General features: G+C 34.0%; 1 protein-coding gene across 2 annotated transcripts in view; it reads left to right on the top strand.

The window, feature by feature from the left end:
- Positions 1–19,503, top strand: part of LOC114174266 (methionine aminopeptidase 1B, chloroplastic) — a 29,658-nt gene that overhangs the window by 8,707 nt on the left and 1,448 nt on the right. For both annotated transcript variants that reach the window (XM_028059078.1, XM_028059077.1), the window contains exons 6-9: positions 1,174–1,245; positions 1,434–1,513; positions 7,803–7,900; positions 15,595–15,642. In XM_028059078.1, coding sequence (XP_027914879.1) covers positions 1,174–1,245; positions 1,434–1,513; positions 7,803–7,900; positions 15,595–15,642 — 298 coding nt within the window. The remainder of the gene's footprint in view (positions 1–1,173; positions 1,246–1,433; positions 1,514–7,802; positions 7,901–15,594; positions 15,643–19,503) is intronic.

Raw genomic sequence — 19,503 nt, 5'->3', positions numbered from 1 at the left:
TCTTAAGTAAAATTTATTGTAAAGGTGCTGTGTGCTTCGTGCTAGACCTAGTTCCAACTATATCTTTTCAAATTCTCTTATCTTTCCTCTCATACATTGTATCTGATATATCCAAAGTTATATAAATATGAGATTCTAAGAGAGGGAAATTTACATTCTCAAATTCATTATCTACTCTTATATTTCTGAAGTCTTTTCTTGAGAGAGCTTGCCCATTTGGGGTATGAGTACGAGAATGACACCTCAATAGCTCAACATTGTTGAATCTCACTTTTCAAGGAAGCCACTTAGGGGTCTGCAACAACCATTCATGCTATGTTTCTGGGTTTCAGCTTTGAGGACAACGCTAATTCTGTTGGACAGGTCTATAGTTGTAAGCCTAAAAACAATTAGTAGAGCAGTATTTTAAGAATGGTAGATTAAGGGGAGTGGGGTTGGTCTTTTCCCTTTGGGGGAATGTTGACATCATTCTTGGGATCTGTTGCTGGATGTTGAGTGAGGAGAAATGTTTTTGTTGAGTTGCCAGTAGATATTGTAGTTATTACAGGTGTGGTACTCTAAGATACTATAAATCATTGTAATCTTTACTCTAGGGGTAGAGTTCTCTGTATATATCTTCTTGAATTGATTTACGTTGAATTAGTTCAATAAAGATCTTTTTCCTCTGATAGCTAACTCCTTTTCAAGTGTGGATATTTGGAGCAAAGTGATTCCTCTATCGCCAGGGAGAGCTCTGCTATCTGGAAACTTGGCTTCCTTTCTCTTAATTCTTTTATTTTCATTCTGTGATTGCAGGTACCTCTAATATATATTGTATCATTGTTAGTGTAATTTACACTTTTGTTTATAACGTGGTTAAAAAGCTAGGTAGACACTGAGGGAGTAGGAATTTATTACCATGTTCCTGTAAAAAGGTATTCATGTTATTCGTGGTTGTAATTTCGCATGATAATTTAGGCTCATTAAATTTTATTTTTTGAATTTATTTTATGTTCAGTATGGTAGTTTACGTTGTTTTGTCAAACAGATTATCTGTGTGGTTTAGTTTATTGGAATTTGGATGTTGGTTACCTATATTCTTTCTATGATGTTTACTGCTTTTAGTGTTAATGATTAATGTAATGAAAGCCCTTCTATGGTTATATGAAATTAATACCCTTCTATATGCAATAGGGATATCATGGAGACACATCAAAAACATTTTTTTGTGGGGAAGTCAGCGATGAACTGAAAACTTTTGTCAAGGTAACTAATTATCCGTTGATTATGGGAGAAAATAAAGTTTGTTGTATTACTAATTTTACTGTGATAGTATGGGCAACACTATTATTCACCATATATCACTTTCTTTATCTGTTTGTTTTTTTTCATCAATAGAATTATACTTCATTTATTTAAATCTTTCGTTGAGTAGATGATTTATGTGTTGGAAGGTAACTGAAGAGTGTTTGGAGAAGGGAATAGCTGCGTGCAGGGATGGTGCTCTTTTTAGGAAAATTGGAAAGAAAATCAGGTAAATTATTCATCATATTGGAAAAAACACCTACAAGCATGATAACCAAAATCATGAGTCAACCTGCAAACTCAAATGAGTTTCCATTCTTCACCATTGAAATGGTTAACTCATTTTTCAGTAAGCTCGGGCAAACTCGTCTAAAATCATGAGTCTACTACATAACTTTGACCTTGAAGAATATGGTTTGGGAGATGTACAAAAGCAATGGTTTCCTTAAAACCGAAGACTGAATTCAAGAGGGGGATTCAATTGAACTATCACTAACTTTTGAAATAGTATGTCCCATTTTTAATTAATTGATTGATTTCACATAATGTGGATAAGCTTTTGGCAAAAGTTAGAGAGTAATTTGAATATTTCTTAAGATGCAACATATATGTCGAGTGATAGGCGATATGACAAGTGTATGGAGAGAGAGATACACCAAGATTTATATTGGTTCACTCTTAAAGAGAGTTATATTATATCCAAACTAAGCCAATCCACTAATCTTTCAAGATGTTACTGTCTCTAAAAAACAAGAAAAACACCTAAGGACTTAGATCTTAAACCCTACAAGACTTTAGGTCGACCTGGTTGTGAAACCCTATCACAAGATCAGCTTGGAAGCCCTATCCAAGCAGACAACCAGAGATGAAAACTAAGCAATACAAGAACAAGATCACCTGTAAAAAGATTGAGCACAATGTACAAGAAAGATTAAGGTGATCGCACAAAGTGTCCTTCTTGAATCATAGACTTTAATCACAAGAAGAAAGCAAGACAACTCCAAGAAGTGTTGCTAATCTCAAGTCAAGGTCTTTATCGAATATAAAGTTTTTTCTAAGTGAATGAAATTGGTTTGGTGTAATTTTGTTAAGAAAGGAGATATATAGGAAAACTTGATGGTTTTAATAGATTAAAATTGAACTTAGATTCAAGATGTATGGGTTTTAATATGTTAAAATAATATTTTAATATGTTAAAATCACTGAAGTATTAGTTTTAAATGATTTTATTGCATTAAACTCATTTTAATCGATTACAATAGAGCCAAGTAAACAACATTTTTCTTTTTAAGTGATTTAACGATTCAAATGTTCTTTATTTTTTCTAGAAAATCTAAGAACATTTCAATAGATTAAAACACATTTTAATCTATTAAAATGTAACTAAACCACACTGATCAGAACATAACCAATGGCTTTCTAACTTATATAACGATTGGATCAAGATAGAAGGACTTGGAACAAATTAAAATCTTAAAAAACACTAAACAAACCATCTCAAATTTAGAAAGAGTAATATATTTCTTCTATATTTCAACAACGAGGCCATTATAACGATAAAAACATGTGTCTACTTGTTATTTTAGCAATTAGAGAGCTAATTCTAAGGAAACAAATCCCCATATGGGATCGTTTTTAAGTACATAATCATGTTATTAATAGCAAGATACACTTATAAATAATGAAATCATAACACGAATAAAATAAAAAACTTCCTAAGCAACACTATCTCTCAAGCTGGTTAGTGTTCTTCATTTCCCTCTTGAATATAATTCTTTCAAAGTTAATGCATTACAACCTTTTTGGGAGTATGTTTGCAAGTTGATTTTGAGTAGACACATGGCATGAAAATCAAGCCACTATTTTGCTGTTCCTTGATAAAATGTTTGTCCGACATAATATGTTTAGTTCTATCATGTTGCACTAGGTTGTCGATTATACTACTTGTAGATTTAGTATCACAATATAATCTCATTTGTTCATTCTACTTTATCTTTAGGTCTTCCAATATAGTCTTCAACCATAGAAGTTCACATATTCCTTAGGCCACTAGTCAAATTATACTTCAGTGCTTGATCTGACTACTGCATTATGTTTTTTGGTCCCCTAAGTTCCACAACTGACCTTACACAGTCTGCATTCATATGTGCAACCCTTGGCCCTAAGCGAAACAAGCGTGTATGTTTTGAAGCATATACGAATGCATATTATGTGGGCCAATTGTGGATAGGAGATCAATTATTTGATACTAAACCTTCCTTGGTGGAAACCTAGTGACTTAGAAAACTGAAAAACAAAATGTAGTAGCTAGATCAAGTGTTGAAGCAAAATTTCGAGTAATATCCCAAGGAATACGTGAATTTCTATGGCTGAAGATTGTATTAAAAGACTTGAAAATAAATTGGGACGAACATTGAGGTGGACAAACATTTTATTAAGGAAAAATTAGATAATGACTTGATTAGTATCTCGTGTGTCCACTCAAGATCTTTTGTAGGTTTTTGTATAGAATTCATGTTGTAAGTTCCACTTCAACTAAAGATAAAACCAATTTAGAGTATATATGTAGGTGCAAACCTCTCTTTATAAGCCGATTTTGTGGGGTTAAGTTAGACTTAAAACTACTTCTTAACATGGTATCAGAGTTCGGTTCCAATCCTGAAACTTGTGGGTTTTGTCACCCTTTTCAAACCAAAGATCTTGGCAAACTCAGATATTTCTTGGGTATTGAAGTGGCACAATCTAACGATGGTGTTGTTATATCTCAAAGGAAGAAAGCATTGGATTTTTTGGAGGAAACTGGATTGATGAATTCAGGGGGAGCCTATGTTAGATCCAGAGTAGTATAGAAGATTAGTTGAGCAATTGAATTATCTTTGACTTACTCGTCCTGACATTTCCTTTTTAGCCAGTATGATAAGCCAATTTCTTAATTCCCCATGTGAAGATCATTGGAATGCATTCATTCATATATTAAAGTACATTAAAGGATTTCCTAGAAAGGGTTGTTATATGGTTTCGTTAACCATAAGAGTTGTTTGTTTTTCAGATGCTAATTACGTTGAATTTCTTTTTGATAGAAGATGTACATTTGGATATTGTGTCTCCATTGGTGGTAACTTGATTTCTTGGAAAAGCAAGAAGCAAAGTGTTGTGGCAAGATCTAGTGCATAAACAGAATATAGAGCTATGGCCTCATCCACCTGAGTTTGTTTGACTTAAGCAAATTCTTAGAGAATTACAATTTGGAGACGTCACTCAAATGACACTTATATGTGACAATCAAGTTGTTTTTCATATTAGTTCTAATGTTGTCATTCATGAGAGGACTAAACACATTAAGATTGACTATCATTTCATTCGAGAGAAGATTGTATCTAGAGACATCAAGATCAAGACTGAATTTGTTAACTCAAGTAATCAATTAGCAAATATTTTCACTAAGTCTTTACGGGGACCGATGATTATATTTGTAACATGCTTGGTACATACGATTTGTATGCACCAATTTGAGGGGGAGTGTTAGATAAATTAGATTATTAGATATCCTAGATAGATATCTTATCTTTATCTTTTATTTTTCACCACTTTGTTTTTATTCTTTATTTGTATTTTGGGCTTAGCCCATATTTCCTTTATTATAAATACAATACTCTATGTGTATTCTCTACACAAGGGAAATCAACCCCAAACCTATTTTCATTATATTTAACATGGTATCAGAGGCATGAGTTAAAGCCTATCCTAGCGAAATTTGTGTTTGTTGGACATATCGTTCCACCCGTTATTAGATCATTATCAGACCACTGATTAATGTCTAGTGCCATGCACGAGATGTATATACCTTGGTGTAAGAAGGACGTGTTTAAAGTCTCACATTGACTAGAGATAAGGCCAATTTAGAGTATATATGGGAGTAAACCTTACCTTACAAACCGATTTTGTGGGCTTGAGTTAGGCTTGAAGTTCACTTCTTAACAAATCAAATTAGTGGGCAATTTAGGGACATGCGAGACACTTCTTGGGGTTATGATAGGCTTATTTGGAGCTTTCATTGTCCTGCTACTATTGTAAGATTCCCGGCTCCTATGGAAAATTTCTTATTATTTAGGGTAATGGCTCCACAATCTAGTATCCAATAGTGAGTAAAAAGTTGAATTAAAGCATTAAAACCAAAAGAAAATAGAAACTTACCAGAATATTTGAAAAGCTAGTACTTGTGAGCTTCTCCAATTTACTAGGGAATGATTTTACCCTTTCTATGTCTTCATGTTTTTGTTGGACAGAGGCAGTTTTATCACCTTGTTTATTATCAATGAGTGCTTTGCCTTGCCTTACCCATCTTTTGGGGTCTCTTTTATGCTCCCATTCTCTACTTTGGCTTCCTTTTTGTCCCCATTCTTTGCTTGGGGTCTTCCATGTAATTCTCATTGCGTCTTCCTTGTGTGACATGGCTTGTTGCAATATGTGCAACAAACCTTCTCATGCTCTTTCTCCAAATTTGGAACCCAACTTTTTCTGTAATGAGAAGTAATTGGTGTTCTTCTTTCAACTATCATTGTTGAGTTTTCAGTAGTTGGAGTAACTAACATCAATCCTCTCCTGCTTTCTTCACTCTGGATAATGGTTACCACTTTAATAATCCCTATAGCCTTCTCTTTTCCTAATGTTTGGACTCGAACATGATCATATTCAGGATTCAAGCTTCTGAAAAACTCATAGACTCTATCTTGTCCAACATACTCTTTTAGGATTGCTAAGTCTTCTGAACACTATGCTTTTATAACTCTATAGTGATCCAATTCTATCCGTAGAGACTTAAATTGATTGTCTTACTTTGTAATTTGATTTGCTTCCCTTTTCAGGAGCCATAGTTTTTACCCTTGTATCATAAATTTGGGCAGCATCCTTGGCCTTAGAATAGCTTTGTTCTACTTCCTCCAAAATTTCCTTTGTCGATCCAAAGAACATGCATGTATCACTAATTTATGTAACCATTGACATCATTTTCATCAGGTGCTTTATTATTTAGGTGTCTGACCTTGCCTTTTCGTGTTAGGATGCAATAAGTTCAAACCATTTGAGATAATTTTTTCCGTTTCATCGGTAAGCAAAATAAACATTTTTGCAATTTTTCAGTAGTCCGGAATCTGTCCCTAATTTCCATTCCAAAATTCACAAACTCAGCCATACAATAGGATTATGTAGCACTAAAAGTGGTAATCAGGATAAGATGTGCAACAATGAAGGCAGCTTTTTGGATTGATAAACACGGTCAAAGACTCCGAAAGATATGGAACTCTGATAGTATCTCAAATTCAGAAAGAATAATATATTTCTTCGATATTTCAATAATGAGGCTATTGGACCTACAAATACATGTGTTTGCTAGTTAGTTTAGGAAATAACTAATTCTAAGGAAACAAAGGCATGTAATGATGGGATTGTTTTTAAATATGTAATGCTAGTATTAATATCACGATACATATGTAATAAAGAATAAAGTTATAGCAAGGATAAAATAAAAACTTCCTAAAATACATAATGAGCACCACAATTTTGACAAACAACATGAACACATTATTGGTTCAAGATCTCCAACACTTCATCTTCCATTCTTCATTTGGTTTTGTCTCAAACAATATCTAGGAGGGTGGATACTTCACTCTTATGTCATCACTTAGAATATAAACAAAGCTAAAAAGAATATACTTTATTTATTAAACACTCTGTTAGAGATAAACTTACACTACTATTGATCTATGTGGATGACATGATTATTACAGAAGATTGTAAAACAAATAAATTGACTTTAAAGAAAAACTTGGCGTACTGTTTTGAAATGAAAGACTAAGGAAAATAATTATTTCCTTGGAATAAAGGTCGCTTATCTAGAGAAGGGGATTTTAATCTTCATAAGCCAATACTTACTCGAACTTCTCAAAGAAATATGAAAGCGGGAATGTAAAACCTCCAGTAAAAATATCATAGAATTGTGTTCAGATATTTTTGGAAGTTTTAGATTTTATTCTGTCAATATATTTTAGGAAGCTTAAGATTTTATTCCTATTGATTTTAGTTTTGTATATTGGTTGTATCCTATTTTGAACAACTTAAATACAATTCTAATAGAAATCAAACACATGGAAGTCCGTAATAATTGAGTATTTCGAAATGTATAAATTATGATTTAGATTTACGAGAAAGAATAAATAATTTATAGTGTTGTTTAAATAGAGACTATATTTAAATATTTGACCAGTGTTATTGCATAATAATAACTGGTAAAAGTTCTTGCATTTAGGATAACCATTCTAGTTCAAAGACACACGTACATATGCCACATATGCCTTTGAATTTTCTACTTTCATTTGAAGTTAAAGTTGTTATTTATGCATTTTTCTTATTTTGTAGTTTCTTAATATAATAATTGTGTATGTTAATTGATGATACAATCTGTAATTGATGGCTTATATATATTTTGAAGCATTTTCTTTTCTTTTGAAAAATGATCTCAGTGAGCATGCTGAAAAATATGGCTATGGTGTAGTGGAGCGTTTTGTTGGACATGGTGTGGGAAGAGTGTTCCATTCAGAACCAATTATTTTACACAATCGTAAGTGACCAGTTAACTTGCATAATTTCTTCATCGTTTTGATTTTCAAACATAACATTACTGTCTAAAAATAGTTCTACATTAAACTGCAATATTTATTTCTTGGTTGGTTAAAATATGTTTTTAGGTCCTAAAATATTTAGGTCACTTTTTCTTTTAATATTCCAAATAAAAAATTCCTTTTCATATTCCTTAAATTTATAAAAATGCTTTTTCTAGGTCATTTTATTTTAGTCCCCCAAATGTAAAAGTTTTTTTTAGTCCCCAAGATTGAAAATTAAAATGAATTAACAGTTCTAATTCTATATTGAATTTGAAACTTTGTTTCATTCAACTCCATTAGGCAAAACATTAACGGACAGAAAATTAGAAAAAGGAATCAATCCATTACATTATGTCAAACTTTTAATGTTATATGAATATGTTTAACCGACTAACAATATGTTTTCTAACCAATTTTTTGGATAAATTGTTGTTCTAAATAGCATATTATTTGAATAAAAATATTCTCAATATCTCCGTAGTAATTAGGAAATATTCATTTTAACGTATTTTTATTTCTTTATTTAAAAGTGTTAGCAAGTGGATTTTAAGCCTAACTCAACTTTACAAAATTGGCTTGTAAGGTGATTGTTTATTAGTTTTATTATTGATTGCTTATTAGTTTTATTAACGATTGTACTCATGTAAGATGGATGCACATAATAAAAAGTAAATAGAAGGTATATGATTTATATACACCAGCTTAAAGGGGAGCGTTTAATATGGTTAAAATATTATTAGATATTATTAGTTATAAGATTTTATTTCAGTTTTACATGAAAAAGGCTTAGGCTCGTCTCTTTGTATTTTTCCTATTTATAAATGTATAACCTTATGTGCTCAATATACATTATAGATTCATCCTATGTCGCTTTCCCTTTTATTTTAACACTAAGGAAACAAATCTATGTATTATGGGATAGTTTTAAGAGTTAAATATGTCTTTAGTCCCTGAACTTTGACGCAAAATTGGAATTTGTCTTTGTTTGAAATTTTGATATATTTTGGTCTCCAAATTTTAAAAATGAATGGATATAGTTCTTTAAAGTTTAGGAAACAAAATATATCAAAGTTTCGGATGAACGAATTCTAATTGGGACAAGAAACATATTTAACCTTAATTTTAAATACATAATCCTAGAATTAATGCTAATATACACTTATAATAAAGAATAAAATTATAGCAAGGATAAAATAAAAAACTTACTAAAATACATAATGAGCAACATGGCTTTGATAGAATATAATGAAATCTCCTATATATGTAATTAAAAATATACAAGGAAATATTATCTATAGCATAAATCAAAGAAGATGCTTTAATTAGTTTATAGAGACCAAAATGTATCAAAGTTTCGGATGAATGAATTCCAATTTTACGTTAGTTTAGGAACAAAAAACATATTTAACCCTAATTTTGAATATATAATCCTAGAAATACATAATGAGTAACATCGACAGAGCTTCAATAGGGCAGGGGGCGGCACCTCCCACCCCACAATTTTTAATTCTTTTATATTACTTTACACTGAAATATTTGTTTAATAGTTAACATTATTTTTTATCACATGTTCCTTATATTCATTTTTTATGAATATGGAAGAAAAATGATTGTACACATGTTTTTTCATTACTGTCTTTTAATTAAGATTTGATTCTCATTGATTTTTATTTTAGTAACTCTTAATTTTTTATTTTTTTATTAAATTATGATAAATGTTAGATATTGTTTGATATTATTAAGATATTGTTAGATATTGATAACAACAATATCAAACAATATCTTCTATTTAATCTTTTTATTTTCAGTTACTCTTTTTACTTGTACCTCTCTCTATTATAAATAGATTACTCTATGTATGGTTTATACACAAGGAAGATTAATCTCAATCCCTATTTTCTTTATTCTCAACATGGTATCTAGAGCTTAATGGGTATCTTTTCTTTTCGTCGTTGTTGCCTCGGCCTCTACCGTCGCCACTGGAGCTGCCACCTCTGCCAGACCTCCGCCAGACCGCCGCCGCCGCCACCGCCGGACCTTTGTTGGACCCCACCGGACCACCGCCGGACCTCCGTTGTCGGAGTGCCAATTCTGACCGGCAACCTTGAAGCCGTGCCTCCTCCATGGCGTACTCCGCTGCCTCTTCCCATTCTGAAAACTCTTCTGGTGTGTCTGACCCGTCCATCTACACTAACTATGTTAATGTACACTTATCCATTGACAAGTTAACTGGCCATAATTATGCCACATGGTCATCAGACGTCCGATTATGGCTTAAGAGTCAGAGGTATCTTGATCATCTTGTCCCGAAAGCACCTACTCTCACTCCTACTGAGAACGACCGTTGGGAAACCATTGATGTTCAATTATGTGTGGTTCTCAAGGGTACTTTTGATCCTTCGTTAAAGCAACTTTTTCGTTCCTACGAAACATGTGCTCAAATCTGGGAGCATGCCAAGTTATTATACACCAATGATACTCAACATCTCTATGGTGTCTGTTCTAAATTTGCAACGCTTATTTCCTCTAAACATCAAGACTCTATGACTGATTATATGGGCAAAAGTCATGCTCTATTTCATGAATTCAATGAATTATTGTCTCCTTCCCCTGACCCTGCCACGGAGATCGAACAACGCTCAAATTCTTCATTCTCGGAGCATTACACGGGCTTGCTGATAAAAATTCACATATTCGTGATCAAATTTTGGGTTCCCCGGTTGTCCCCACCTTAACTTCAACCTGCTATACTCTTTTGCGTGTACTAGAACAACCTAACACTGATACACCTGCTTCTGTTGATGATTCTTCTGCATTGGTATCTCACCGCGATGACTGGACTCGTCCTCGCAAACAGGGAAAAGGGCGTCCTAAGTGTGAACATTGTGGCAAGCTCGGTCACAAGATTGACAAGTGTTATGCATTACATGAGTGTGAACATTGTGGCAAGCCATCTCACAAGATTGACAGGTGTTATGCATTGCATGGACGTCCTCCTCACTCTGCTGTAGCTGTTCAGACCAAGCTTTCCCCACCTTCCTCTACTGGGGATCCTCCTTCTGTTTCACCTGATACACCTGCTATGTTCAACAAATTTCTCAAATGGTATAAAGATCATGAGTCTTCTAGTTCCATTGCATCTATCGCTCACACAGGTACATCTTTTGTTGGTCTTATTCAATCTTCTTCTCTTGGTCCTTGAATGTTTGATTCAGGAGCCACTGATCATATTACTGGTAACAAATCTTTGTTCTCTTCTTTATCCTCTCCTAATCATTTACCTTATGTTACACTGGCTGATGGTTCTAGAGTCTTATCTCATGGTGTTGACACTGTTAAACTTTTCTCTTCTTTAACTATTGATAATGTTCTTTATGTTCTTGGGTCTCCTTTTAACCTGTTGTCCATCAGTCGTCTAACTCGTTCTCTTGATTGTATTGTTTCTTTTACCCACAATTCTGTGTGTTTACAGGATCGGAGTTCGAAACAGGTGATGGGCTGAGTTTCATGGTCTTTATCATCTCCGTCCCTCTACACAAGGTTGTGCAGTTATGGAGTCTCCCTCTCTTCTTCATGCTCAATTACGTCATCCAAGCCTTGCCAAGTTACAGCAGCTTGTCCCTGCCTTGTCCAAGTTATCTCATTTGGTGTGAGTCATGCCAATTAGGCAAGCATAGTCGTACTTCCTTTTCTCGTAGTGTCACACGTGATGCTTCATCCCCTTTTGCCTTGGTTCACTCTGACATTTGGGGTCCTAGCCGCGTTAAGTCTACTTTAGGTTTTCAATATTTTGTTACTTTCATTGATGATTATTCTAAATGTACTTGGTTATTTTTAATGAAACATCGTTCGAAATTATTTCAAATCTTTCAATCTTTTTTTAATGAAATTAAAACTCAGTTCGGTGTTTCTATTAGAGTTTTGTGCAATGATAATGGTCGTGAATATCTTTCTCATTCTTTTAAACAATTTATGGCTTCTCACGGTATTCTGCATCAAACTTCTTGTGCTTATACCCCTCAACAAAATGGTGTAGCTGAACGTAAAAATAGACATCTTATTGAAACCACTCGCACTCTTTTAATTCATGGAGAGGTTCCTGAACATTTTTGGGGTGATGCTATTCTTACTACCTGTTATCTCATTAATCGCATGTCTTCTTCGGTTTTAAAGAATAACATACCTCATTCCATTTTATTTCCTCATGACCCTCTTCATCTCTTACCTTTAAGAGTTTTCGAGTCTACATGTTTTGTTCATAATTTCAGTCCTGGTCTTGACAAGCTTTCTCCTAAATCACATAAGTGTGTTTTCTTAGGGTTTACAAGATCACAAAAAGGATACAAATGTTTTTCTCCTTTTCTTAACCGTTATTTTGTGTCTGCAAATGTCACCTTTGATGAGTTCTCCCTTTATTTTAAGAGTCAAACTTCACCTCTAACTCCATCTAGTCCTGGCAACTCTTCTAATACCTTTAATGTTCCTCTTCTTTGTGACCCTCTTACTGTGTCTTCTTCACCATCAGTTCCTGCTCCACAGTAGGCTTCTCCACCACCTCTTCAGGTTTATAGTCACCGAAACCGATCACAACTACCACCATGTGACTCCACTCAAGTGCCAACTGCTCTGTCTCCTCCGGCTCTGACACCTGAGTCTGACCTTCCCATTGCCCTCCGGAAAGGTATGCGTTCTACCCGTAATCCCTCTCCTCATTACATTGCTTTGAGTTATCATCGCTTGTCATTACCTTTTTATACATGTCTTTCCTCTCTTTCTTCTGTGACCATTCCAAAAACTGTTCGTGAAGCTTTAGCCCATCCTGGTTGGAGTCAGGCCATGACAGATGAACTAAGTGCTCTTCATAACAGTGGAACTTGGGATCTGGTCCTGTTACCGTCTGGGAAATCTGTTGTTGGTTGCAGGTGGTTGTTTGCTATCAAAGTTGGACCTAATGGTACTATTGATCGCCTCAAAGCTCGTCTTGTGGCCAAAGGTTATACTCAAATTTTTGGGTTGGATTATAGCGATACTTTTTCCCCCATGGCAAAGATGGCTTCTGTTTGTTTATTTATCGCCATGGCTGCTCTTCAACAATGGCCTCTTTATCAACTGGTTGTTAAAAATGCTTTCCTCAATGGTGATTTGCAAGAAGAAATCTATATGGAGCAACCTTCTGAGTTTGTTGCTCAGGGGGAGTCTTCTGGGATGGTATGTCGTCTTCGCAAATCACTATATGGCCTAAAACAATCTCCTAGGGCCTGGTTTGGAAAGTTTAGCAATGTTGTTCAACAATTTGGTATGACTCGGTGTGAAGCAGATCATTTTGTCTTTTATCAACACTCGAGTGTTGGATGTGTTTACTTGATAGTATATGTTAATGACATCGTTCTTACAGGGAGTAACAACCATGGCATCTTTCAATTGAAACAACATATTTGTCACCATTTTCAGACAAAAGATCTTGGCAAACTCAGATATTTCTTGGGTATTGAGGTGGCACAGTCCAATGATGGTATTGTTATATCTCAAAGAAAGTATGCCATGGATATTCTGGAGGAAACTGGGTTGGTGAGTTCAAAGTCTGTTGATACACCCATGGATTCCAATATAAAACTTCTACCAAATCAGGGGGAGCCTATATCTGATCCTGAGCAGTATAGAAGATTAGTTGGAAAATTAAATTATCTTACCGTTACTCGTCCTGACATTTCCTTTACAGTCAGTGTGGTAAGCCAATTTCTTAATTCCCCACGTGAAGATCATTGGAATGCAGTCATTCATATCTTGAAGTATATTAAAAGATCCCCTGGAAAAGGATTGTTATATGGTTCTAATAACCATACAAGAGTTGTTTTGCTATTCAGATGCTGATTGGACAGGATCTCCTTCTAATAGAAGATCTACATCTGGGTATTGTGTCTCCATTGATGGTAACTTGATCTCGTGGAAAAGTAAGAAACAGAGTGTTGTAGCAAGATCTAGTGCAGAAGCAGAATATAGAGCTATGGCCTCAGCTGCCTGTGAACTTGTTTGACTCAAGCAATTGCTTCAAGAGTTATAATTTGGAGATGTTACTCAAATGACACTTGTGTGTGGCAATCAGGCTGCTCTTCATATTAGCTCTAATCCTGTCTTTCATGAGAGGACCAAACACATTGAGATTAATTGTCATTTTATTCGAGAAAAGGTTATGTCTGGAGACATCAAGACTGAATTTGTTAACTCAAGTGATAGTTAGTCGATATTTTTACTAAGTCTTTACGGGGGCCTAGAATTGATTATATTTGTAACAAGCTTGACACATACAATTTGTATGCTCCAGCTTGAGGGAGAGTGTTAGATATTGTTTGATATTATTAAGATATTGTTAGATATTGATAAGCACAATATCAAACAATATCTTTTATTTAATCTTTTTATTTTTAGTTACTCTTTTTACTTGTACCTCTCTCTATTATAAATAGATTACCCTATGTGTGGTTTATACACAAGGAAGATTAATCTCAATCCTTATTTTCTTTATTCTCAACAATAAATTATTTTTTAATCTTAAACTTTACAAAGAAATAGGTATGAAGGATAAAAGAATATATTTATTTTTTAAAAGTGATGAAAAGAAAGCTCTGTTGACAATGAAAACAAGACAAATTCAATATCTTTACGTATCCTGAATCATGATACAGATGATCATATTATTCAATTAGAGGAATCCTTTATTAAGAAAGGTTCAATGAATTACATGTGAGGATTTTCATATTAATTTTTTAGAACGTGTTCATGTTTACATTAAAAAGGAAATAGTTGAAAATTTTAGTTTTGATTCAATTATTGATGAGTTAAAAAATCAGAAGGAATGAAAAACAATATATATGTGATTTCTTTTGTAACTACAATTATACTAAATTATATATTCATTTTTATTATGTTTGTGACATTAATTAAATATATAAATTTTGAGTATATTATTTTGGTAACCATAAAGTTTTTAGTCAATATCCGTTATTGATGAGCAACATGGCTTTGATAGAATGTAATGAAATCTCCTATTTATATAATTAAAACTATACAAGGAAATATTATCTGTAGCCTAAATCAAAGAAGATACTTTAAGTAGTTTTTGGTGGTATCTCAGTTGCTTGGTAGTTCAAAATTTTAATGTTGAAATTGGAAATGCTTTTCGTGCTTTTATCTTGACAATACCATAGTATTCATTCGAAAAGTACTAATTAGCTTTTACGTTCTTTGAAAGAGGTGAAATGTTATATTACGTTCATTTTTCACCCATTTGTGATTAATCACAGTAGAAGTAGGTTGTAATATCAGACAAACATACTTGGTATAGGTGTTCGAAGTCACCCATCTTCCTTAGTAAGAAGAATTATGTGAGCAAATGTTCGTGCAATATGTTACATATTAAAACTTTCCTTGTGCATTTGGTTCTTACTACTACAATGCTACCCTCAGAAAATTAGTTTTAACACACCGTAGGCCAGACAATTGTCCACATTTCAAGCCTACAAAGTGAATGCGGGTTTAATATAAAAACCATTTATGCAACTTCACACAACATAGACTGCCCTCCTCTGTTCCCTCTTGTTTCCTTGTTACTATTTTTCTAACCAATTTTTAATTTTGTACCCTTTGTTTACAGGAAATGAAAAGCCAGGCCGCATGGTTGAAGGTCAAACATTTACTATTGGTAAGTGAATTGTTAATTGTATAAGGTGATAATTAGTTAGAGTAACTATTTTAGTAGTTTGTCAAGTAATTATAACCAATTTAGTTAGTTGATAACAACTAACTACTTGTTACCTAACTCTAAATAGTTAGCATGGAAATGATGTGATGCACTTCTCACTTTTGATAGACAATTGTGATTCTCTTTCTCTGTATTTTTTAAATCCGAAAAAAGTCTCAAGGTTCTAGTTCTAGTACGCATTGTTATCACTCTTGTGCTCCTCAAGCTTGTGGCACTAGGTTGGCTAGAATTGATTTCCCTGAATTCAATGCTGAAAATGTAAATCAATGGATTTATCAATGCAAAATGTATTTCACAGTTGACCTAACTACGGAGGAATTCAAAGTGCAGTTAGCAAACGGGCATTTTGAAGGCAAGCCAATGCAATTGCATCATGCCTTTGCAAAATCCATAATAAACAATTATTGGCCAACTTAAACTGCATATATTTTAAATTGTTAAAAGATGAATTTGGGAAAATTTATGAAGATCGGTTGAATTGATGAATTTGAAGCAACATTCTACTCTTACCACACATATCAGGAAGAATTTGATGCCACAATCAATTAATTGGATCTACCAAAAGATGATGTTCTTAGCTGTTTTTTTTGGGCCATTATCCAAATGTTAGGGATAATGTTCCGGCCTACTACTATAGTGAAGGCATTTTCACTTGCCACACTTTATGAATCAGCAAATCAAAGTGGTGCTCCAGCTAAGCCTAATCATCTTAAGGGTAATTCTAAATCCTTACTATCCAACAAACTTGTTTCTACTCTGGAATCGCAGGTGGATTCCACAAAGGGGAAGTGAGGATAAATTTAACACCTACTTATATGAATAAAAGAAGGGTCAAAGGCTTATGCTATTTTTGTGATGAACCCTTCACATATGTGCATACCTTAACTCGCAAGAAAATTCAGTTACACATGGTGGAAGTGGAAGATGATGAGGATGAAGAGACATTATTACAATCAAATACACTTGTAAGACAGACATTGACAACAAGTGACTTTGAAGAAGCACACATTTTTGTTATTGCACCACTCACTAGGATAATAGGTGTTGGAGGTCTCGTATCAATTGTAGATAAGGCCAACTTATACTAAATAAATGGATGCAAACTTTACGGTATAGGTTAGTTTTGTAGGATTGAGGTAGGATCAAAGTTTACTTTTTAATATGGTATAAGAGTTTATCCTAACAAGGTCTCTTGGGTTTATTATGCCACTCGTTATCGAACCACCCATAAATGTCTAGTCCCTTGCCTAAGATGGTTCTCGGTGTTAGGAGGTGTGTTGGAAATTTCACATTTACTAGAGATAAGGCCAAATTATAGTATATAAGATAGTGTAAACCTCACATTACAAGATGGTTTTATAAAGTTGAGTTACCACTTTCTAATGTTAAGCTTTATAGCCATGAGAGTCATTGTTAGCTACAGGAAAAAAACCTTTTCATATACTCATTGGAAATGGTTGTACACATAATTTCTTAGATGTTCAAATAGCTAAGAAATTAGGTTGTAAAATGAAAGCATTAAATTACACGTTCTGTGGTTGATGCCAATAAGCTGAAGATTGAAGCCATTGTAAAAAACTTTAATTGGATTCTGCAGCTCAACAATATTCAAGCAAATATGATGTTGGTTCCTTTCTGTTGCTCTGACATGTTTTAGGGATTGAATGGATAGTGACATTGGGAGACATCTTTAGGAACTTTTACAAAATAACGATGTGGAACTAATCAAGAATCAACTGATTGAGACAACAATCCTAAATGGAGTACATTAGTCAAATGATTCAAGTTTGTCAAGACAAGGGAATATTGTTGCAAATTCTGACAACACATGTTAGCCAAATATCTACTCCTGCACTGATTTCATAATTATTGGGTTTGTTTAATTATATATTTAAGGAGCCTACTCAATTACCTCCTATGAGAGAGGGGTTTAATCACAAAATTCCCTTGTTGCAAGAGACAAATCCTGTAAACAAAAGACTGTATAGGTATGTAGGCAATCGAAAAGACACTATTGATAACCTTGTTCAGGATATGTTGGCTTATTGAACAATTGTAGTTCGTATGCTAGTCTAGTAGTCTTGGTAAAAAGGATGGTTCTTGAAGATTTTTGTTGACTACAAAGAGCTTAACAAAGGGACAATTAAAAATAAGTTTCCAATCCCACTTTTGGAAGACATGAATGACGAATTGAATGGCATTTTGTAAAAAAACTGACGATAGAGCATTTTATCACCACATCAGAATGGACCTTGACAAACACAATACTGCTTTTAAAACTCAGTGATCATTATGAGTATTTGGTTCTGCCATTTGGGCTTAACAATGCCCTTACAACTTTCTAAGGATTGATGAATGTTATTGTTGGAAGTCCCACATCAACTAGAGATAAGGCTAATTTACAATATGTATGTGGGTGCAAACCTCACTTTATAAACTGGTTTTGTAAGATTTAGTTAGACTTAAAGTTCATTTCTTAACATGGTATCAGAGTCATGAGTTAAAGTTTATCCTAGCGAAATTTGTTGTGTTTGGTTCATTGTTCCACCAGCTATTAGGCTGCTATCGGGCGCTATCAAACAACCCATTAATGTATAGTTCCATGCTCGAGATGTATATGCCTCGGTATGAGGGGCGTCTTGGAAGTTCCACATCGACTAGAGATAAGTCCAATTTACGGTATATACGTGAATGCAAACTTCACTTTGCAAGTCTGTTTTGTAAGGTTGAGTTAGGATTAAAGTCTACTTCTTAACCGTTATTTAGTAAAATTCTTACAAATTTCTTGCTAATTTTCTTTGAAGATAAGCTGTATATAGTACAACTAAAGCTGACCATTTACAACATTAGAGAATGGTTCTATCAATCATGAGACCAAACATATTTGTTTGCTAAGAAATCCAAATGTTATTATTTTGGTGTGATGAGGGTAGGGTACCTAGGCCATTTCATGTCTAAAGGTGGAGTTTCTCCTAATCTTGTAAAAAATCAAGATGTCGAAGATTGGCCTTTACCTCAAATTGCCAAACTAATGAAAGGCTTCTTATGTGTCATTGGTTATTGTAGAAAGTTTGTCAAGGATTGTGGAACTATAACAAGACTATTAACTAACATGCATAAAAAGATGGAGTGACAAGGCTAAAGTTGCATTCAATCAATTGAAAGAACTGTTAGGAGCATCTGTACTAGCTTTACCAGACTTCAAGATGACATTTATAATTGAAGTGAATGCGTCTGGTTATGAGATTGGTGCTGTGTTGATGCAAGACCACCACGCTTTTGGCCTTTCTTAGTAGAAACCTAAACAAGCTTAAATTTCATTTGGGCAGAGTTCATCGACAAATGGTTAAATTTGCTAACCACCTTAGGAAACCATCACATATAAAAGGTGATTCAGTGCATCTAAAAATTCACATTCATAGAGAGAATTCTATACCCAAACTGTCAGCATGTTATTATGGTCCATATGTTGTCCTCAAATAAGTGGGGTCGGTACCTTATCGGCAACTTCCCAAGGCTTCTTGCATACATCCAATTTTCCATGCATCTTAGTTGAACTTTTCCAGTCAAGAAAGAACTGCCAAATAAACTACAAGGACAAATTTTGGTTTGTTTTCCAAGTTAGATTTTGGATAGAAGGACTATACAACACCAGGGTGAGCCAATAACTGAAGTGTAGGTGCAATGGTTGGAGGGAGGTCCAAATGATATTTCCACCATACAAGACTAATTCCCAGAATTCAACTGTGAGGATAAAGTTGTTCCAGCAGCGGCCGGTCATGTTAGGCAAGGAAGAAATGA

The sequence above is a fragment of the Vigna unguiculata genome, chromosome 2 (genome assembly GCF_004118075.2).
Source record: "Vigna unguiculata cultivar IT97K-499-35 chromosome 2, ASM411807v1, whole genome shotgun sequence".
Classification (NCBI taxonomy): Eukaryota; Viridiplantae; Streptophyta; class Magnoliopsida; order Fabales; family Fabaceae; genus Vigna; species Vigna unguiculata.
The sequence above is the reverse complement of the archived record's forward strand: the minus strand, read 5'-3'. Positions and strand labels throughout refer to the sequence as shown.